The following is a 23,955-nucleotide window of genomic DNA, read 5'->3' as shown; positions in this document are numbered from 1 at the left end:
TTGCACAAACATAGCGACATGCCTCCCGTGCTTGCATGCTTGTACTTGTAGGGACTATTGCCAGTTTCATAGTGCCAGCTCACTGCGATACCATGCCACAGCTTACCATGGACAACCTATAGTATACTGACTCTGAGTTGACCAGTCCTTGTCTATTCACTTACTGCCGAGCGCCAGGCAGGGTAACAACAAGTATCATCTTTTCATTATCACATGACTTATAATGCTGTCTAGGCTGCAGCTAATTGGCAGTCCTATCCTTTTTGATTCAATTATTTGTCCGCCAACTCCTATTACAGGACGTAAAGTGAAACACTCACTGTTACTGGTTAAAGTGAGTGAGTGAGTGAGTGAGTGAGTGAGTGAGTGAGTGAGTGAGTGAGTGAGTGAGTGAGTGAGTGAGTGAGGTTTTACGCTGCTTTTAGCAATATTCCAGCAATATCATGGCGGGGGACACCAGAAATGGGCTTCACACATTGTACCCATGTCGGGAATCGAACCTGGGTCTTCGGCGTGACGAGCGAAACCTTTAACCACTAGGCTACCCAACCGCCCTGTTACTGGTTAAAGCATTTGCTCTTGATGCCAAAGACCTGGGTTCGACTTCCCACATCGGTACAATGTCTGAAACCCATTTCTGGTGTCCCCCACCGTGATACTGCTGGAATATTGCTAACAGTGGTGAAAAAACATATTTACTCACTCATATATGCTGAAGAATTCATGTCGTTACAATATTGCGTTAAATTCAGAAACTATTTTTTTCAGACAATTTCACTCAACACAGTATGTAATCAGTACAAATCTTTTCTAAGCCTTGTGCTAATAATAGTTTGGTTGTTACTTAAGTACTGTTGGTGTAAGTACACAGATTGTGGCAATATACAGTCATGAATAACAATGTGACAAATAACTTTCAATGAGAATCAACAAGATGTAAATAACCAAATATTGGAAAGTCATAAAACTCATTCTTTCTACCCTTATGGGTAATATCTGTTTTCCACTCTTTGTGTAGATCAGTGTGTCATACTGACATAATCATAAGCAAGGGGAGTTAACTCTTACATGACTCAAAAACCAACTCCACATAAATATGACTCTATTCTGTTTATACACACCACTAACACTAGAATTACTGGAGTGTAAATATACCTTTCAGTGTATGTGTTACATAAGACATAGTGAGCCTTTAAGTACATATGTCAAGAGGTGAGGTGAGGTGAAATGGGGTTTAACGTCTCGTCCAAGATTACTGCACTTGTATAGCGATGTGCATGCATGTGTGTGTGTGTGTGGCTGCTTGAACTAGTCCAGACTAATGCCAATTTTAAAGTGCTAGCCCACTGAGATACCATGCCGCAGTTTAACATGAACACCCCACTCAGACACAGTATACTGACTTGTGTTAGCACTTTAATGTCAAGCACTAGGCAGGGTAACAAGTACTAACTTTTAACATCTTATGGTGTGACAAGACGGATGGAACCCTGGACCTTCTGCTCTCTGGGCAGACACTCTACCACTAGACCACGGAGGCGGTCACATATATGAAGAAAAACAAACACACACTCCAAGCACTCCACCAAACAGTTCCCCACGTACACAGTGTTCTTGAACAACTTGGTCAGTATGTCAAGCGGGAGAAGCAAAATATCAACAAGAGCCACCAGGAGATGACCTACCCCCCCGGTCTGGAGCGATTCGGAAATGGAGTTATGCTTCTTTATACCCCACCTTTGGCTCATTGCCATTGGATAACTTCAGTTCAGTGAAGAGGAAAATAAAAGTCCTTTTCAATATCCCAAGTCATCAATAGGCACCAGTTCACCACTAGACTGATCTGTATAGCAAATTTCATCAAGAAATATTCAAGAGCACTATCCTCATTTTCAGTTCTGTCCAACATGTAGTCTTTAAAAAAATAAATATTAAAAAAAAATTAATCCTAAATCATGTTTAATCCAGACAGATGGAGGACAGATGTCCGGATGGACACGCTTATTGCTATATTCTCCACCCCACCATCCACATGTTTTTCAAAATAGGGGGATATAAATTGATATGTTGGTTGATTTGAGGTTATTTCCTGTAAGATGCTATTTGTTTACTATTGCAAAGTTTAGGTTAGGTTCATCAATCAAAATTAAGATCTGTATTGAGCATGTTTATTTGGTCTTATCAACCATTCATTCTTATTTAACTGCCTAAATGTTTACCTCAGATAAGCATAAAATGAACATAAAATCTATTTTCAAAATTCCCTGAGAAATGCATACAAATGTCTCTGTGATATATGATTGCCAGGAACACTATCTAATATTGTCACAGCTTTATTTGGTGATGCCGTACTTTTCTCTGAACATACCTTAGTCGTCTCAATCTTCCAAGCATGGTCCTCCAGGAGTTTGAGGGCAGCAGGGATGTTCTTATGGGGTGTGCTGACAACTCCGCCTGGGGCCAGCCCGAGCGTGGAGGGTTCCGGAGGCTGGAGGAACATCTTCAGCAGGCACACGTACACCTGGGACGAGGACACACAGAGGTGGTACAGACACAGATATTACTACAGGAGTGGCTGTCAGGTGCCATTCAGCTTACGATTTGTTTCAAAATGACTCTTAACGAGCTAAAGTAAGTTAGATATGTTTTGAAACGCGTTGCAATGGTATAAGGTACCTGACACATGGTGCATTAATCTGTTTGTTGCACACCCTAAAACTGCACCATTTGAGCATTGAATTGATACATATTTGGAGCATTAATTCATAACACAATGGTCATAAATGACATCCCTCGGCCTACTGCTTACTACCAAACACTCATTTGACCTTCCCCAAAAAAGTTTCACCCATATATGTGTATTATTAATTCAATAATGATAATGCAAACTAGATAAGATCAAAGAACATTTATTAAACACTCAAAAACAATAAATCTTTCAACACAGGCGCAGGTGAATTCCACTGAAGCACGACAAACTTATCAATGAATGACAAACAAGAAAGTAGTCCGTCATTATCGGACCTTAGGTCATCACCATGGAGTAGCCAATCAAGACCTGGAAGTTAATCTCACACATATTTGATACCAGTTATCTCACATGGGTTTCTCAACCACAGGTGTGTAAGAAAGCACTGCCTCCTGGTATATGAGTGAGTGAGCAGTGTTCCAGTCATACACAAGGGGTCAAACAGAAACAGCTTCCAACAGTGTTTTTGGTGTGACGAGCGAACACTTTAACCAGTAAGCTACCCGATCATCCTTGTACCAAAATAGGCCAGGTGTATCATTGTTTTGCTCGAGTCTTTTTCTGTCCCTGAATCCTCATCAGTAGGTGAATGTGTGCCACTGAAAGTCTGTCCGACGTCAAAGTTCTCCAAGCAAAGTGTTGCTGGATGGGTAAAAATTTTTTGTGGCACTGTATCCTCAGCTTGGCAAGTGGAGGCTTAAACCACTAGGTTCACCACAACCAGCAACTGACCCTAAAGAAGTGATCATGTCTAACAGGCAGGTTGGGCCAGAGAGAATCAAGGACACCAAAATAGGACTGGTTAAAAAATAAACCAAATCAAATTTTGAAAAGATGGTGTTTTGAAAAAGGCAGCGTTTATTAAAACAATACATAACCAGCTAAATTTGTTTTCGAGGACTAAGAGGTAGTCAACAAACTTAGTTCAAACGTCTATGAAACCTTTTTCAACAACACATTCAGATCCAAATTTCTCGAAAACTGTTATCTCGAACCTATTCTCCGATAATGACCGCATCACCAAATAAGTACATATAAATTTTCCTGTTTATCTCAAATTCCAGGTAAAAAAACATCCTGACTCTTGGTCTTGGTCCCAAGTGTTACTTTTTATACAGAATGTTGTACATTTATGCCAGAGTTGGCATTTGCCACATAACTGTTTTGAGAAGTTTGGATATGCATCTCACAAATACATTTCAATTTGTCATTACATGCTTGTGTTGTGTTCTTAATTTCTTGTGTCAACAATTGTTTTGCTATGTATCTATCATAGTGAATTCTTTGAAGTTGAAGGATGACAAAGTAGACACAATTTATGGATAACAACATCTTTAATAATGTAAAGGCGACGTTTCGGTATACATAGTCTTGCTTAACAACGGTATAAGGATCTATATGGGAACGTCACCTTTTTAGTATTAAAGAAGTTGTTATAAATAAATTGTGTCTACTTTGTTATCTATCATAGTGTTACTTGATCTGTCTTGATGTTCATGCCTCATTATCTTGAATGTCTGGATATCTCGAAGTAATAATATGGCTTGGCTAGGTTGGAAGTAACAGGGTTCAACTGTATTTACTAGGCAACTATATAACCATTTTGCGCTGCTGTTTTCTGTAAACAATGTGGGAAATACACAAGAACACGTGGACTGTCATGTAAATTGTCAGTCTAATACAGGGTCGCTTATAAAGATTACAGATTTGTGTATAATTTGGAGCATATTGGAGTGGGGCGTTTTATACAGCAAATACGGTATTTAGTCAGCCACTGTGACCACTTAATCACCATTTCAGCTGCATCACACTCGTGCATTCATATCATTGCTAGAACTTCCTGTCAGTTAAATGAATGATGAACTGTTTTCAACTTACATCTTTGTTTCCTTCCTTGTCCTTATCGAAGTGTGTCCGACAATAACTGCAAAAATTATAGAACATATCACAGACATGCTCCCGTCACTGAGGTTTTTGGTTAGAGTGCATAATCCCTCAATTATTAATTTTAATATTTAACTTTGAACCATGTTAGAACATAAATCTACTGGTGAAAGATATATTTTCATATTGACATAAACCAGCAATGTCATGATGGCCTTTCAAAAATCGTGTCTGGGTCAGGCAAAGTAGCGGCTTACAGCATGATCCATCCATTGGGGTTTGAGGACACAAAATCACCCAGGTCACATATTGTTACACCAAAATGGAATTGAGTGGTCAGGCTCAGTGACTTCGTTGATAGTGTGTTGTTGACCCTAACGACATGGATTGTTGTTCACAATATCAATCACTGGATCGTACGGTCCAGACTCTATTATATATACCGTAATCGACGTAATAAGCGCCCACGGCGATATTTGCTAATATATTGGCTAGTGAACAATACCAATTAGAACCCCTTCCGATTGATCAATGTACACAACACTTATTTATTCGCGTATAATACGTACGTGTGTTATATGCACCCTTAATTATGGGCATTTAAATTCTGGAAAAATGTATCTCTCGTATATAAACAGTTCAGGCTGTCAGCATAAACCACGAAATTTATCTTTCAACTCCGTCTTTTTCACCAAAATAATATTCAAATAAGAGCCCCCTATTTCTAATTTTGAGAGCGCCCTGGGCGCTTATTAGGTCGAATACGGTAGGCTGACATGGTATAGAAATATATAGCCGAGTAGATTTGAATATCTGCTGCTACCACCAGGATCTACACCCCAGGCGGCTCCACTCAGGCTCGCGCCCCAAGTATCGACACTCACCAAACCCATATTGTAACAACTGAATCCCCATTTTACTTGGTTCCTGCAACAGGCATGGCGTACCTATTCTGCCCCAGCATCTCCACAGGGGTCAAGCTACAGGATTTGTTTTGTTTGTTTGTTGTTTAACGTCGCACTCAGCAATATTCCAACTATATGACGGCGTTCTGTAAATAATCGAGTCTGGACCAGACAATCCACTGATTGACATCATGATCATCAATCCACACAATTGGAATACGTTGACATGCATCAAACAAGTCAGTGAGTCTGACCACCCGATCCCTTCAGTCGCCTCTTACGACAAGCATAGATGCCTTTTACAGCAAGCATGGGTTGCTGAAGACCTATTCTTCCCCGGATCTTCACAGGTCCTCAAGCTACAGGAAGGGAGATCATGGTCAAGTTGTGGTACACATACACTTCAGCCAGACGGGGGTCCTTGAGGATGTGGATGTAGATGCCCAGAGCCTGTTCGTGTCTCCCCAGGCGGCCCAGTAGGATTGCTCTCTCCTCGTAGAACTCTGAACAACACAATGCAGGTCAAGGTCAAGGTCAAGGTTGCTGCAGGGCAACATGTACATGGTGAGCTAAAATGAATCACATGTGTTTATAGTCAGATGAATGGGATTTTCCAAGATAACGTGAGTGAGTTGAGTTTAACGCCGCTTTTAACAGTATTCCAGTTATATCACAGTGTGTCAGCTTAATGTGGGAGGAAAGCCCCAAGTGATGCAGGTCTTAGACGTTTACCACTTCGGTGAAACCCACAAGCATGGGTATTGTGCTGATAAACCTAGAAACATAATCGGGGTGAACCGGGATTCAAACCCACAATCATAGGTTTCTGGCGTGCCCAAGGGACGCAACTCTGCACAGCGAAACGCGAAACAACTGGGCCACCCGTGTCCCCTCCAAGATAACATTTCTTGCACATAAGGTAGAGGCTTGTAAATTCTGTACACCCTGCTCTGACAGATCTAACAAACTAATGATCATAAATTCACAACCAACAAACACTTTTAATATTTTTCTGTGACAATTAGGTCTATTTTGTGTCAGCTGAAATTCAGTTATAAAGTGCCAACATTTAAATTATGATATCACATCAAATATATTTTGTTGCCAGCCAAGTTAAATGTCTTTTTACCACACAATAAAGGCCAATTGCCTATAGGATACAATAATTTTATAGCACCCAGATACCAAGAATAAAGATCATAAATAACCAGGATACTGCCAACATTAATATAGTCAGTATTCTATTGAAGGCAATCAGTAAGATAAATACTTCTCCCATCAGTTATTGTTATACTTGTTTAAGTCACAAGTACTTGTAATGTCCTCCACCACTTACTATCTAGCGGGAACCTGGCCAGCAGCATCTCGGGAACGTAGTGCTGGGACGTCTGCAGGAACACCACCAGCTTCACCCTGTACTCCTCCAACTCTGCCGGCTCGTCTTTTGATTTGTCGAGACGATCTCCTGCTGGACAGAGGTCACTGACACTTTATCGTCTCCATCTACACTCACGTATTCAGTACTGACACACTCCCATTTACAGTACTGACACACCCATTAACAGTACTGACACTCCCATTTACAGTACTGACACCCTCACATTTACAGTACTGACACCCTCACATTTACAGTACTGACACACTCACATTTACAGTACTGACAGTCACATTTACAGTACTGACAGTCACATTTACAGTACTGACATCATCACATTTACAGTACTGACACTCCCATTTACAGTACTGACACTCCCATTTACAGTACTGACAGTCACATTTACAGTACTGACACTCCCATTTACAGTACTGACACTCTCACATTTACAGTACTGACACCCTCACATTTACAGTACTGACACTCTCACATTTACAGTACTGACACCCTCACATTTACAGTACTGACACACTCACATTTACAGTACTGACACCCTCACATTTACAGTACTGACACTCTCACATTTACAGTACTGACACCCTCACATTTACAGTACTGACACACTCACATTTACAGTACTGACAGTCACATTTACAGTACTGACAGTCACATTTACAGTACTGACATCATCACATTTACAGTACTGACACTCCCATTTACAGTACTGACACTCCCATTTACAGTACTGACAGTCCCATTTACAGTACTGACACTCCCATTTACAGTACTGACAGTCACATTTACAGTACTGACACACTCCCATTTACAGTACTGACACCCTCACAGTTACAGTACTGACAGTCACATTTACAGTACTGACACCGTCCCATTTACAGTACTGACACACTCACATTTACAGTACTGACACACATTTACAGTACTGACACACTCACATTTACAGTACTGACACTCCCATTTACAGTACTGACACACTCACATTTACAGTACCAACACACTCACATTTACAGTACCGACACACTCACATTTACAGTACTGACACACTCACATTTACAGTACCGACACACTCACATTTACAGTACTGACACTCATATTCACAACACTGAGAGCACATGGTTCATTACCAGGTCACCTGACTGGTGAGGGGGGCATTCTTTTCTACTATTAGGCAGTGAGCTTTGCTTTGAAAAAACTGGTGTATTTCACATTGTCTGGATAATGTAGGGGGAAACCCAAAAGGACACAGGTCAGACATTTACCACTTTGGTAAAACCCACAAGCAAAAGTAGATGCTCACACACCAAGGATCATAATCAGAAGAAATCAAGGATCAGAACTATTGACCAGGAGATCTTGCCATGTAAATGTCAGCTGTAGACAACAACGCAACCCTCGCCCCTCAACAATCAGCAGCAGTGCACGGTGAGTGCATGGGGTCCTACACCCTCTAAGCATGTAAATGTCAGCTGTAGACAACTAGGCTACCCTCGCCCCTCACAAATCAGCAGCAGTGCACGGTGAGAGAGTAGGGTCCTACACCCTCTTAGCATGTAAATGTCAGCTGTAGACAACTAGGCTACCCTCACCCCTCACAAATCAGCAGGAGTGCACGGTGAGTGCATGGGGTCCTACACCCTCTTGCCATGTAAATGTCAGCTGTAGACAACAATGCAACCCTCGCCCCTCAACAATCAGCAGCAGTGCACGGTGAGTGCATGGGGTCCTACACCCTCTAAGCATGTAAATGTCAGCTGTACACAACTGGGCTACCCTCGCCCCTCACAAATCAGCAGCAGTGCACGGTGAGAGAGTAGGGTCCTACACCCTCTTAGCAGTATTTTAACACAAGAAATGGGTTGCACATATGGTACATCATCACTAGGCTACCCTGGAAGCACCACAAGCAGGTCCTGACAATGTATCAAGGGTAAACCCAAAGCAGGCTAACCTTCAGGGAGAGACTCGACATAATCCTCAGCTAGTGTCTGGATCTTCTCTCGGTACAGGTGCACTAGGCGGTTGTGGAACTCTGGTGTCTCGTCATCACATTGAGAAATTATATGTTCCTGGAATAATGATATATACATGGTGTTTACTTTGTATAATAAAAAAAGGCAGGACCAGTTAATTTTCTTGTTTTATGAAACATTCTTCGGTACAGTTTGTATAAGTCAAAAATAATGTTAATCATTCTGGTTTCATTCTGGGATTCTATTGAAAAACAAATTGTTCCATAAAATGGTTGAATTGTTTTTGTACTTCTGACCGTTGCCAAACAAGAAATATTCTGCCACATATGAAACGGTCAGACATATACTTTTCAAACCATGCAATTCGCTTATCAAGGCATGGCATATCAGTATGAAATTCAATGAAATTCCTGAAAGTCTAACATATCACTGTAACAGATGGATTCATGTGTAACGATACTGATCATATACTGGTACATGGATATTCCTATCTGGTCTAAGTGATGGTGTGTAAGACTCAAATTGCAGCGCATGTATGAGGGTGATACTTAATATTTCTGGAATATGCTGTTCTCAGAACTCACAAGATAAGGAATAGCCAGATCTTTCCCCGTCCTCTCTAGAAACTCTAGCACCTCATCTCTCGGAAGACTTTCAATCTCAGGTGTATCCTCAGTAAATATCTGGGGACCAAACGAGAGTATTTCACCATTAACATTTTCCTGTGTTTACAGTTTGCCATTGTCATTGACACCTACATGACAGCATTCTGTAAATAACCACGTCTGGACCAGACAATCCAGCGATTGATATTATGACCACGAATCGGAACAATGTGGATACAAAGACATGCAATCAAGTCACTCAGCCTGACCACACAATCCAGGTTGCTGTAGACCTATATCCCTATCTGCAACCCTCATGGCTGCAAAGGCAAAGACAGCTAAGCCTAAAACATTCCTGCTTAGAAAAGTCTTCAAGCACCACATGGACCCCCACCCCCAGCACTACCTGGGCCCCTAACACCAAATGGGCCCCTAGCACGACATAGGCCCCCAGCACCAAATGGGCCCCCAGCACCAACACATGGGTCGCCTAGCACCACATGGCCATGCACTCCACATGGCCCCCCAGCACCACCTGGGCCCCTTACACCACATAGGCCCCCAGCTCCAGATCGGCCCCCTAGCACCACCAGGGCACCCCAGCACCACATGAGCCCCCTAGCACCACCAGGGCACCCCAGCAACACATTGGCACCCCAGCAACACATGGGCACCCCAGCACCACATGAGCCCCCTAGCACCACATGGGCCCCCAGCACCACATGAGCCCCCTAGCACCACATGGGCCCCCAGCACCACATGGACACCCCTGCACCACATTGGCCCCAAACAGCACATGGGCTCTAGCACCACATGGGCCCCCAGAACCACATGGGCCCTAGCACCACATAGGCCCCAGCGTCTCAACCTCAAGTTTAAAAATATACAAATGGTAAAAAGAATAGTCTTTCATAACTTTATGAAGATACTGGTAACTTCCATAACAAATTCTTAATGTTTTCCTCATGTTTTTAAAATTACCAGTGGGCGAAAGAAGTGCCTTAACAAGCCTCGTCCTTCATCTGCTTATAAACGATGCAACAAAGGTTGAGTACACAAGACAAGACTAATGCAGCAGTGACAGCAGCACCCACCTTCAGCCCATCCTCCGGGTGTTTCCTCAGCACCCACTCAGAATACTCAAATATCAAAGCCAGATGTTCAGCACCTGCAAAATACGCAGTAGTCGTCACGTCTATCCTGCACAAGGGCTGTAATGAATGTTACTAATGATGCTTCAAAGTTGTTCATGGCCCGAAGACACATTAATATAGAGCTATATTTTAAACAGTTAACACTCATACCATATTACACTACTGTTATTATTAATGGACATAAAAAAATAAAATTTGATACGTGATGTTAATAATTCATTTATTTTATGAATAATCAATAATTTCCATTCAAACTGATCTAAAATACACCATGCCTGAAGAGATGTAGACAGTGGCATTTACTTGGTTATAAGTAAGCAAGCAATTTATATTTCCATAAAACACCCCAAAAGAAAGGACAAGCCAACCCCACTATCAGGCTACTGTTTCCTTATTTGCTGACGAGTGAGTGAGTGAGTGAGTGAGTGAGTGAGTGAGTGAGTGAGTGAGTGAGTGAGTGTGAGTGAGTGAGTGAGTGAGTGAGTGAGTGAGTGAGTGAGTGAGTGAGTGAGTGAGCGAGCGAGGTTTTACGCCACTTTTAGCAATATTCCAGCAATATCACAAATGGGCTTCACACATTGTACCCATGTCGGGAATCGAACCCGGGTCTTCGGCGTAATGAGCGAATGCTTTAACCACTAGGCTACACGACCATCCCGACAATAGAGTGAGCAGAGCCTGTGTTGCATTATTGCACTTAACGATGTCGCTGATTTTGTATTGTTGTCTACAGGCATTTGTGCTAATTATTAAATAAGCAGCCTGTGAAGTTATTATTGTTGACATATTTAAGTATGGACCAGACAATCCAGTGATTGACATCATGAGCATCAATCTATGCAACTGGGATATGATGACATGCATCAACCCAACCACCCGATCCTGTTAGTCACCTCTTACAACAAGCATAGTCACCTTTTACGGCAAGAATGGGTTGCTGAGGACCTATTCTACCTGGGACATATTTATGAATAAGAAGTGATTTCAGTACAGTTTGACTATTGCAGTCAGTTTATAAATAATCAGAGGCACCACCCTTACCATGTTAACTCCCTAACAACATCTTAAACAATATTCTCCAGAACCAAGGACAAGGAGGACGTGTTAGGAAATCCATGCTGTAGTACAGTACATGTATATATCATGCTATTGGAGTACGATTTCAATAGTTGTGCCTACACTGAGACAGTATTAAATACAGTACTTAACTATCACAATACTATTGCAATATCGGTAGTAAATTACCCCAATCAACTGAACTAAGATACTATGAACTAGAAAACAACTTTGACATAGGGTCATAGTCAGTGTACAATTCTCTTCATTTCTCAACATTCAGTAGAAGACTGTGTTGCTGATACGTTTTGTACATAAAATGTGTCTTACATAAAATAGTGACAAACATCATAGTGGTTTTGTGTTATCATCATGGCTGTTAGCTGTTAATAGATATGCCTGACAATATTTACAATATTGATAAAAACAAGAACTTTCCTCCTCATCCTGCTGAGACTGTTAACAAATTTCAGCCAAAACAACTCCAACATAGATCGTGAAGGGAAGGGAAGTAACTTTCAACCCCCTAATGGTTTTGATACATTACTGTGAACCAAGAATTGTAATACAGTTATGACGTCACTCATTGTTTCAACGGTAAATTATTGGACAGTTTACCGATAATTTTTCTGCAATGTAAATTTTAAGCTCATGCATGTACTGCCTACAAATGATCAAATCACACAAGATGCATGTGCAATACAAATCTACAGGCAAGTTAAAACACAGCATGGATATCAAAGCACAAAGTTAAAGACTGTATGATGAAAGTAATGCATGAAAGTTCCTTGCATCATATTTGTGTTTTATTCATTTTTAAGTATTTACTGATTTATTTTAACTCCAGCTGTATTTAAAATCTGATTACGCAATATTTTGTTATAAACTGTGTGTCAGATAACGCATGTGACATTCACTACATATAATGATACTCATCAGTTTTGACGGCTAGTACATTATTTGTAACAAATGTCCATTTATGTGTACGTTATCCTTGACATAACAAGAAAAGCTGTAGATGTTGATGTAGATGTTGATGTGGATGTTGCAGCTCCTACCTAGATGCTGCAGGTACTGGACTGTCCGGTCATGGCCTTTGAGGGGAGAGTCAGGCCGAGCTGCCTGCTTCATCAATAGGTTCAGGGCTGGCAACGAAAGGTACAACTATGTTCAGTACTGACAAGCATCTTCTTTTCTTTCATTAAGATCTGGATGAGGTGTGAATAATTTTTATACATATTGTTGATTACAGTTAACACTTGTGGTTAAAACATCACATTATTTCTTCCATACAGGAAATGTATGGAAATGGACACAGCCATGCTGTAAATACATGTATCAACATACCTTTCTGAGTGGGTATTGTGTTTCATGAATCAACATTGCACCTATCTTGGGAATCAAACCTGGGATTTTGGCATGATTTAACACATTACCCACTAGACTACCGTAATGGCCCCACCTTTCACATGAAGAGACATATTTCTGAGACCCACCTTGCAGATGGAGAGTTATCTTACTTAGCAAGACCCACCTTTCTGATGGAGACTCACCTTTCTGATGGAGACCCATTTTTCTGATGGAGACCCATTATCTGATGGAGACCCACCTTTCTGATGGAGACCCACTTTTCTGATTGAGACCCATTTTACTGATCGAGACCCACTTTCTGATGAAGACCTACTTTTCTGATAGAGACCCACTTTTTTTCATTGAGACCTACCTTTCTGACTGAGACGAGCCTCTCTGATCAGGACCCATCTTTCTGATAAGGGCCCACTTTTCTTATTGAGACCCATCTTTCTGATGGAGACATACCTTTCTGATTGAGACCCATCTTTCTGATGGACACCCACCTTTTTGATTGAGACCTTTCTTCTCATACAGGATGATGAGCTCACTGAACTTCTCCTTCTTCTTGAGCACCCGTTCGCTCTCCTCCACGTGGCAGTTGTTGTCCTTCAGTCTCAGCAGCGGGGCCACCAGCGCATCATTTGTCTACAACCATCACAGCACCATCAACACATGGGTGTACAGTGGACCAACCTCAGCCAGCGGGCACCAGTACACTTTACAAGGTCAGATTGCTGTGAGAAAGTGAATGTTTTTGAACCAAGTCCTCAGCATTGCATCCATATCAAGGGAGTCTAAGTAATTGAGTTTGGACCACACAAACCAATGGTTGACATCATGAACAATGATCCATGCTGTTGGGCTACAATGACAAACAAGCAGCATTGCCACACATGATCACTACTGAAGTTGACTTTTACAACAAGCATGGGGTAACCGATACCTGATCTGCCTGGAATTCTAACAGCGAGAAACCTGACCTCCATCTTCCACTTGGATAAGTTTGCATCATTACTGCGGTCAATATCAAGAACCCAATGAAGATCTGGAACTGGTCTTTAGCAACATTTTCTGTTTCCCCCATGAAGATCTGGGTAAGAACTGGTCTTAGCAACCCTTGCTGTCTCCCCCCATGAAGATCTGGGAAAGAACTGGTCTTCAGCAACCCTTGCTGTCACCCCCCATGAAGATCTGGGAAAGAACTGGTCTTCAGCAACCCTTGCTGTCTCCCCCCATGAAGATCTGGGTAAGAACTGGTCTTCAGCAACCCTTGCTGTCACCCCCCATGGAGATCTGGGTAAGAACTGGTCTTCACCAACCCTTGCTGTCACCCCCCATGAAGATCTGGGTAAGAACTGGTCTTCAGCAACCCTTGCTGTCTCCCCCCATGAAGATCTGGGAAAGAACTGGTCTTCAGCAACCCTTGCTGTCACCCCCCATGAAGATCTGGGTAAGAACTGGTCTTCAGCAACCCTTGCTGTCTCCCCCCATGAAGATCTGGGTAAGAACTGGTCTTCAGCAACCCATGTTTGTCGTAAGAGGTGACTAACAGGATCAGGTGGTCAGGCTTGCTGACTTGGTTGATGCATGTCATTGTATCCAAAGTTCAAAGATTGATGCTCATGATCTCAATCATTAGATTGTGTGGTTCATACTTGATTATTTACTGACTGCCATCATATAGCTGGAATATTCCTGAGTACAACTGCCGGCATAACCAACCAATAAACAAACAATAGCAAGAATACCAACAGTGTATCTGACAAATGAGTTGCATTTCCTCAAATTAACACTAACATAGATTGCACTCCTACTGCTGTTAACAAGTGTTTTTACACAACTAAATAGCCTTGAAATGAGCTCCAGCTAGTCGGTATTATCAATTCTCACCTGGAGGTAGCATTTAAGGAGTGTTGTGTCTATGATCTGGCTCAGCTGCTTCTTGGAGCGGATGGTGACGTTGCCCTCGACAATGGCCGTTGTTGCCATGTCCTTGTTCAGGTCCTTGAGTAACTGGTTTCTCTTCTGTAACACAAAGTGTGAGTGATTATAACACAATGTTGCAGTGGGTATAACACATTGTTGCAGTGTGAATAACACAATGTGACAGTGGGTATAACACAATGTGGTAGGGGGTATAACACAATGTGGGAGTGGGTATAACACAATGCGGCAATGGGTATACCACAATGTGGGTGTGGGTATAACACAATGTGGGAGTAGGTATAACACAATGTATGAGTTGGTATAACACAATGTTGCAGTGGGTATAACACAATGTGGTGCTGGGTTATATATAACACATTGTAGGATTGGGTATAACACAATGTGGGAGTGGGTATAACACAATGCAGCAGTGGGTATAACACAATGTGGGAGTAGGTATAACACAATGTGGGAGTGGGTATAACACAATGTGGTGCTGGGTGATATATAACACATTGTAGGAGTGGGTATAACACAGTGTAGGAGTGTGTATAACACAATGTGGTGCTGGGTTATATATAACACATTGTAGGAGTGGGTATAAGACCATGTGGGAGTGGGTATAACACAATGGGGCAGTGGGTATACCACAATGTGGGAGTAGGCATAACACAATGTAGGAGTGTGTATAACACATTGTAGGAGTGGGTATAACACAAAGTGGTGCTGGGTTATATATAACACAATGTGGCAGTGGGTATAACACAATGCGGCAATGGGTATACCACAATGTGGGGGTGGGAATAACACAATGTGGGAGTAGGTATAACATAATGTGGGAGTGAGTATAACACAATGTGGTGCTGGGTGATATATAACACATTGTGGGAGTGGGTATAACACAATGGGGCAGTGGGTATACCACAATGTGGGTGTGGGTATAACACAATGTTGGAGTGGGTACACAATGTAGGAGTGTGTATAACACAATGTGGGAGTGGGCATAACACAATGTGGTGATGGGTTATATAAACACATTGTAGGAGTGGGTATAAAAAAAATGTGGTGCTGGGTTATATATAACACCATGTGGGAGTTGGAGTGGGTACACAATGTAGGAGTGTGTATAACACAATGTGGGAGTGGGCATAACACAATGTGGTGATGGGTTATATAAACACATTGTTGCAGTGGGTATAACACAATGTGGTGCTGGGTTATATATAACACATTGTAGGATTGGGTATAACACAATGTGGGAGTGGGTATAACACAATGCAGCAGTGGGTATAACACAATGTGGAAGTGGATATAACATAATGTGGGATTGGGTATAACACAATGTGGTGCTTGGTTATATATCACACATTCTAGGAGTGGGTATAACACAATGTTGTGCTGGGTTATATATAACACATTGTAGGAATGGGTATAACACAATGTGGTGCTGGGTGATATATAACACAATGTGGGTGTGGGTATAACACAATGTTGGAGAAGGTATAACACAATGTAGGAGTGTGTATAACACATTGTGGGAGTGGGTATAACACAATTGGGCAGTGGGTATACCACAATGTGGGTGTGGGTATAACACAATGTTGGAGTAGGTATAACACAATGTAGGAGTGTGTATAACACAATGTGGGAGTTGGTATAACACAATGTGGTGCTGGGTTATATAAACACATTGTAGGAGTGGGTATAAAAAAAGTGGTGCTGGGTTATATATAACACCATGTGGGAGTGTGTATAACACAATGTGGAAGTGGATATAACACAATGTGGGATTGGGTATAACACAATGTGGCAGTTGGTATAATACAATGTGGTGCTTGGTTATATATCACACATTGTAGGAGTGGGTATAACACAATGTTGTGCTGGGTTATATATAACACATTGTAGGAATGGGTATAACACAATGTGGTGCTGGGTGATATATAACACATTGTGGGAGTGGGTATAACACAATGGGGCAGTGGGTATACCACAATGTGGGTGTGGGTATAACACAATGTTGGAGTAGGTATAACACAATGTGGGAGTGGGTATAACACATTGTGGGAGTGGGTATAACACAATGGGGCAGTGGGTATACCACAATGTGGGTGTGGGTATAACACAATGTTGGAGTAGGTATAACACAATGTAGGAGTGTGTATGTAACACATTGTAGGAGTGGGTATAACACAATGTGGTGCTGGGTTATATAAACACATTGTAGGAGTGGGTATAACACAATGTGGTGATGGGTTATATATAACACATTGTAGGAGTGAGTATAAAAATATGTGGTGCTGGGTTATATATAACACCATGTGGGAGTGTCTATAACACAATGTGGAAGTGGATATAACACAATGTGGGATTGGGTATAACACAATGTGGCAGTTGGTATACCGTATATCGCTGTGTATAAGGCGAGTTTTTCGTACCTAAAATGAGGGGGCTAAGAAGGGGGGGCGTCTTATACACGGAGTCGAAGATCTCACATTTTTTTCCACTGGCGATGTCAACCGGCGTCCGACAGCCAGCCCAGCATTTGACAATAAAACTTCGCATTTCGTCCTAAATAACTGTTCCAATAACTATTTCCATACATAAACATGATTTGTATCTCTTTTCCTTGAATAAAGTTTAATAATTTCTGCAAATAAAGTTGAAATGACCCTCGCCTCGATGCAGATTGTCAAACCACCTGACACGGTAAAACAATCAACATCCGTGAGCAGAGAGCCGGAAGTACCGGTAAGCATTTGCATATTGCACATGTGACCTAACATGTGATAACCGGTGAAGCTGAAATCAATTCCCGCTGTTTTTACAGTTGTATTAACAAGTGTTGGAGACGGTGTGTACAAGTGATTGTGGAATAAACACGCTGAATGTGAAGCAAACATAAGCCTAGTTAGTTACAACATAGTTAATTGGCGATTAAATTACTCACCATTGTCTCTTATATGTCATTACTTCATAAATGAATTTTATTTTACGGGCACCAATTTGGTGTCGTACCGTGTAAACACAAAATGGCGACGTGTGCTGGAGTTACACACGCGACCTATCATTGTAGAAAAAAAACAACGCAAGATAAAAATATTTTTATTGCATATATAAGGTTTGTGTGCGCACTTGTGATGTGTGCGAAATACGCATCAGTCGGAAAGCGCACGTTAAATCTCCAAAGTAACTAACTAACTTGTGATGTCCGTGTGCGAAATACGCTACAGTCGGAAAGCGCACGTTAAATCTTCTATATCAGTCAGACTTGTGATGTGTTTCATTCCCGGTCGCCTTATACACGGAGTACAGGATTTTGGGTTGATTTTTAAGGCGTGTACAGGGGGGTCGTCTTGTACGTGGGGTCGCCTTATACACAGCGATATACGGTAATACAATGTGGTGCTTGGTTATATATCACACATTGTAGGAGTGGGTATAACACAATGTTGTGCTGGGTTATATATAACACATTGTAGGAATGGGTATAACACAATGTGGTGCTGGGTTATATATAACACAATGTGGGAGACGATATAACACAATGTAGGAGTGGGTATAATTCAATATGGTGATGGGTTATATATAACACATTGTAGGAGTGGGTATAACACACTGTGGTGCTGGGTTATATATAACACAATGTGGGAGTGGATATAACACAATGTGAGATTGGGTATAACACAATGTTGTGCTGGGTTATATGTAACACATTGTAGGAGTGGGTATAACACAAAGTGGTATATAACACAATGTGGGAGTGGGTATAACACAATGTGGTGCTGGGATATATATAACACAATGTGGGAGTGGGTATAACACAATGTGGGAGTGGGTATAATACAATGTGGTGCTGGGATATATATAACACATTGTAGGAGTGGGTATAATGCTATCTGGTGCTCTTCTAAACTCACAGGCACTTACTGGCATTTGACATACGTCAGCAGTTCAATTATTCAACACTCATCATGTCTCCATGACATCCTAATCACAGGCAATTTGCAAGCAAAACTGACAATGTACTGAACATAACTACTGGCTACAGACCAGTTGTCCCCATTAGATCCGTGCTGTTTCTGAAATGTTCCATGTAAGCTGACTTTAACACAAACTTTGTCTGTTGTGAAACTATGAGCAAATGCGCTTCTGTCCATGGTAAGATTTTAGTCTATACTTTTTTCACTGTGACTAGAGGGAATCAAAGCAGTGGAAATAGAACTTTCCCATCGAGGAACTGTACTCGTTATCACCATCCAGTGATTAATATTGTGAGCAACGATCTGTAAGGGTACGATGACATGCATCAACCAAGTCATCCAGCCTGACCACGTGGTCCCCTTAGTCGCTTACGAACCAGCACAGGTAGCTGAGGACCGATTCTAAGCTGGATCTTCATGGGGTGTACTATGTTACTATCAGTAAGACACATCACTTAGTCATGTGTCCTAGGACAACCTACATCAGTGAGATAATCAATGAGTGCAAGCAGTCCTTTCTCCAGCTCCCCACCCTCCAGGTCCGGCAGTCGGTCAGGATACTCCAGCTGGTTCCGGAAGTCCTGGGGCAGCAGGTTGGGGTATAACCCAATCACATGAGACGGATCTGAAACAGGGACGGTGGTATTTATACATAGACAACTGCTTCCTTAACTTGATGGCAGTCATGAAGTGAATGGAATCATTTGATGCAAGTTTAAAAATACTTTAAGGGACAAGAACAACCCAAGGGGCAGATGTGAGTGAGTGAGTGAGTGAGTGAGTGAGTGAGTGAGTGAGTGAAGGGGTGAAGGAGTGAGTGAGTGAAGGAGTGAGGTGAGTGAATGAGTGAGTGAATGAGTGAGTGAATGAGTGAGGTGAAAGAATGAGTGAGTGAATGAGAGGTGAAAGAATGGGTGAGGTGAAAGAACGAGTGAGGTGAAAGAATGAGTGAATGAGAGGTGAAAGAATGAGTGAGTGATTGAGTGAGGTGAAAGAATGAGTGAGTGAATGAGTGAGGTGAAAGAATGAGAGTGAATGAGTGAGGTGAAAGAATGAGTGAGTGAATGAGTGAGGTGAAAGAATGAGTGAGTGAATGAGAGGTGAAAGAATGAGTGAGTGATTGAGGGAGGTGAAAGAATGAGTGAGTCAATGAGTGAGGTGAAAGAATGAGTGAGGTGAAAGAACGATTGAGGTGAAAGAATGAGTGAATGAGAGGTGAAAGAATGAGTGAGTGATTGAGTGAGGTGAAAGAATGAGTGAGTGAATGAGCTAGGTGAAAGAATGAGTGAGTGACTGAGTGAGAGAAGGAGTGAGTGAAAGAGTGGATGAACGGTTATATTCTCATGGGTGAGGGAGCGTGGGAACGAAGGAGGGGAGAAGTGAATTTGTGTATGCAGGCAATGCTTCTTATTAAACTACTTCAGTCAACAATGATATATAATGTTGGTGAAAAGGAACTGTCTGCAGGGGATGAGACAGTGTGACCCTCAACACACTGCATACCTGTCCCGAGAGAGTCAAATATCTTCATGGACTCCTCAAACTTGTGCTGACAGAACAGGTCGAAGGCGTACAGGTTGTTGATGTTCCTGATCCTCTTCTCCTTCTCAGACTCGGGCTCATCTTGCATGTCCTGTAACCATGGCAACCAGTAGACGTTGACAGCATGAGCAACAACTAATGATAATAACACTGTTTAATAATGATAATAATAGTCATTTGTTGAGCGCCTGTCTCCAGTTAGTGATAACTGTTCAAAGGTGTCAAGGAAAGAAAGAACAGCTTTGACATTTGGTTAAATAGGCTATTCTACTGATGTTGCATCTCCTCTTAATCAAATCACTTCAAATGATAGCTGTGAAAATTAAAGACTTTTCAGAGAATTTTCAAAACATGAATTTAAAACAAAGTTGAAAATAAAGACTACCATGGCAGGAGAGAGGGAAAATAAAGATGCATTTGAGTATAAAATTTACAACACGCTGGCATGGAAATCAAACTTATGTTTCTTGGTATAATTTCTGCAAATTTGAGAGATCACTGTAGTTTGATCAAAGCAAACTAAAAGGCTAAATGCTCCGGTGGCTTTGCAGTGACAGATTCTTCAAGGGATAAACTACTTACAGCTAAGTGAAGAGCCAGTTTGAACTCCTTTCCCTGAAGCAGCTGTTTAATCTGGTGAGAGATGGGTGTGGGGGCCAGTCTCCACACAAAGTTGGACGAAGCTACATATACAGTGTTACTGAAAATATAACACAGGAACAACAGCTTCAGGAATATATAATGATTTAGGCAAATTAATATTAACACAAACTCCAGTAACTTGTTATGAACTCAAATTCCCTTAACTCATTATAAACTCATACTCCTTTAACTAATAATAAACTCAAACTCCTTTAACTCACTATAAACTCAAACTCCTTTAACTCACTACAAACTCCTTTAACTAATTATAAACTCAAACTCCTTTAACTCATTATAAACTCATACTCCTTTAACTAATTATAAACTCAAACTCCTTTAAATAATTATAAACTCAAATTCCCTTAACTCATTATAAACTCATACTCCTTTAACTAATAATAAACTCAAACTCCTTTAACTCACTATAAACTCAAACTCCTTTAACTCACTACAAACTCCTTTAACTAATTATAACTTAAACTCCTTTAACTCATTATAAACTCATACTCCTTTAACTAATTATAAACTCAAACTCCTTTAACTAATTATAACTCAAACTCCTTTAACTCACTATAAACTCAAACTTCTTTAACTCACTATAAACTCAAACTTCTTTAACTCACGATAAACTCATACTCCTTTAACTAATTATAAACTCAAACTCCTTTAACTCATTATAAAGCCAAACTCCTTCATAAACTCAAACTCCTTTAACTCATTATAAAGCCAAACTCCTTCATAAACTCAAACTCCTTTAACTCATCATAAAGCCAAACTCCTTTAACTCATTATAAAGTTTAACTCATTTAACTCATTATAAAGCCAAACTCCTTCATAAACACAAACTCCTTTAACTCATCATAAGCCAAACTCATTTAACTCATTATAAAGTCTAACCCCTTTAACTCATTATGAAATCAAACTCCTTTAACTCATTACGTCAAACTCCTTTAACTCATTCAATGTCAAACCCCTTTAACTCATAATAAACTCAAACTCCCTTAACTCATTATAAATTCTAACTCTTTAAATCACTCATAACAATGTGACAAAAACTGAATATGTAAACACTATTGTACCTCAAAGTTGTCCAATTTACAAAGGTTACAGACCTCAGTTTATTTTACTGACTTGTCATAGTGAAACAATTTGCTCAATTACCTCAAGTTTTTGTGGATATACCTCTATGACTTCATGTAATGTCCACAACAAATGATTGCACTTTGACACAATTCCCTCTATGTGAAGCTGAGAACTTCTCAGTCAACCCCAACTTGATATTCACAATACATAACTGTATGTACCTTCATCAGCATTTAACATTATACATTTGGGCAGGCAGGTTTTGAAGTCATTTTTACCAGCTTTTCAGTAACATCAGAGCTTAACATGAGAGAATGCCTATTGTGACCTTGACTGTTGACGTTAACCACTCTACTGAAATCTGTGAATAAACGTACGGTGCTAACAACCCAAGGGTTATAATCAGTACTAATCTGGGCTCGGAAACATTGATCAGCAGATCCTGGCATGACTAAGGAGCACAACTGTGGAACATGATGACCCAGGAGAGTGGACTATCTGTGCCCCCATATATATAAAACCTTTATACAGCAATAACCACAGTAGGCACCTGCATAATCTAACAGCCACAGAATGCCCAACCAATCACAAGAGAGAGGGATTTCAATCCCGACAAGCCCTGCATTCAGTAACAAACAATGCAAGGAAACCATTCCTATTGTGCTCAGAAGTATTCTAGGATTTGTTTCTTACAAGCATTTTAATCAGATATTAACAATGATAGGAAGGGGGCGCAGGTGGCCCAGTCGTCTAAGGCGCCGCAATTCGCTGTGCAGAGTTGTGTCCCTTGGGCACGCCAGAAACCTAAGATTGTGGGTTCGATTCCCGGGTCGCCCAGATTATGTTTCTAGGTTTGTTAGCACCATACCAGTGCTCGTGGGTTTCACTAAGTGGTAAACGTCCGAGACCTGCATCACTTGGGGCTTTCCTCCCACATTAAGCTGACATGCCTTGATATAACTGGAATACTGTTAAAAGCGGTGTTAAACCCAACTCACTCACTCACTCATTGACAGAAGGATCCTTATGGATCCAATACTCATTTCCCTTTCAGGACACCCAGCGAACAATTTCTTTTTAAATCCTACAATCCCAAAGAATAAAAACTTCGGTCCCTTATTGTGGATATGGATTCAATATCTCTAAGTAACTAATCCATCACACGACAACATTGGCCACAGGTAGGCCTTTTGCACCCAGACACAAATATACTATGACACTTACCTCCCCTGACACACAAGTCTAGGCTTGGAGAGCTCTATACTCTGGATATTCAGGTTGGGGTCAACAGTTCGGACTTCCACATACTTGGGTAAGATGGCTAGCACATAGGGTGGATTATGTTCTGGTGCAAATAAAAAGAGTTGAAATGTATCCGTTCAATTTATTTTCACAATAAATTTCATTTCATTTCAGACAACTAATTTCAAAGCAAGAAAACATACAACTTTATGGATAACAACTTCTGTTTATTTGCATACAGCATATAGCGACGTCTTGATGTAGATTCTTACACCATTATCAGGCTGGATTGGTTGGTTGGTTGGTTGTTTTACGCCGCACTCAGCAATATTCCAGCTATATGACGGCGGTATCATGCTGGAGTGACAACAACCAAATAATGATAAGTGTATAAGCATGAGATGTTGTGAAAAGCAGCAGATTAACATTGACAGCAACAGGTAATAGATAACAAGTAGCATGCAGATA

At 41.1% G+C, this 23,955-nt stretch overlaps 1 protein-coding gene across 2 annotated transcripts in view; it reads right to left on the bottom strand.

Moving 5' to 3' along the window:
- The window catches only part of LOC124120414 (vam6/Vps39-like protein), a 98,937-nt gene that overhangs the window by 58,632 nt on the left and 16,350 nt on the right, over positions 1 to 23,955 (bottom strand). Inside the window, exons 10-23 of one of the 2 annotated variants that reach the window (XM_048402945.1) lie at positions 23,470 to 23,590; positions 21,103 to 21,220; positions 20,482 to 20,611; positions 19,461 to 19,603; positions 14,960 to 15,094; positions 13,573 to 13,714; positions 12,775 to 12,861; positions 10,601 to 10,674; positions 9,486 to 9,584; positions 8,880 to 8,997; positions 6,875 to 7,006; positions 5,939 to 6,041; positions 4,628 to 4,673; positions 2,369 to 2,521 (exon numbers count right to left, since the gene is read on the bottom strand). In XM_048402945.1, the coding sequence (XP_048258902.1) occupies positions 2,369 to 2,521; positions 4,628 to 4,673; positions 5,939 to 6,041; positions 6,875 to 7,006; positions 8,880 to 8,997; positions 9,486 to 9,584; positions 10,601 to 10,674; positions 12,775 to 12,861; positions 13,573 to 13,714; positions 14,960 to 15,094; positions 19,461 to 19,603; positions 20,482 to 20,611; positions 21,103 to 21,220; positions 23,470 to 23,590 (1,601 nt within the window). The remainder of the gene's footprint in view (positions 1 to 2,368; positions 2,522 to 4,627; positions 4,674 to 5,938; positions 6,042 to 6,874; positions 7,007 to 8,879; positions 8,998 to 9,485; positions 9,585 to 10,600; positions 10,675 to 12,774; positions 12,862 to 13,572; positions 13,715 to 14,959; positions 15,095 to 19,460; positions 19,604 to 20,481; positions 20,612 to 21,102; positions 21,221 to 23,469; positions 23,591 to 23,955) is intronic. The other variant, XM_048402946.1, reaches the window with a different exon arrangement.

The sequence above is a fragment of the Haliotis rufescens genome, unplaced genomic scaffold, assembly GCF_023055435.1.
Source record: "Haliotis rufescens isolate VD_foot unplaced genomic scaffold, xgHalRufe1.0.p SCAF_3, whole genome shotgun sequence".
Lineage (NCBI taxonomy): Eukaryota > Metazoa > Mollusca > Gastropoda > Lepetellida > Haliotidae > Haliotis > Haliotis rufescens.
This window is presented reverse-complemented; position numbering and strand designations above follow the sequence as displayed.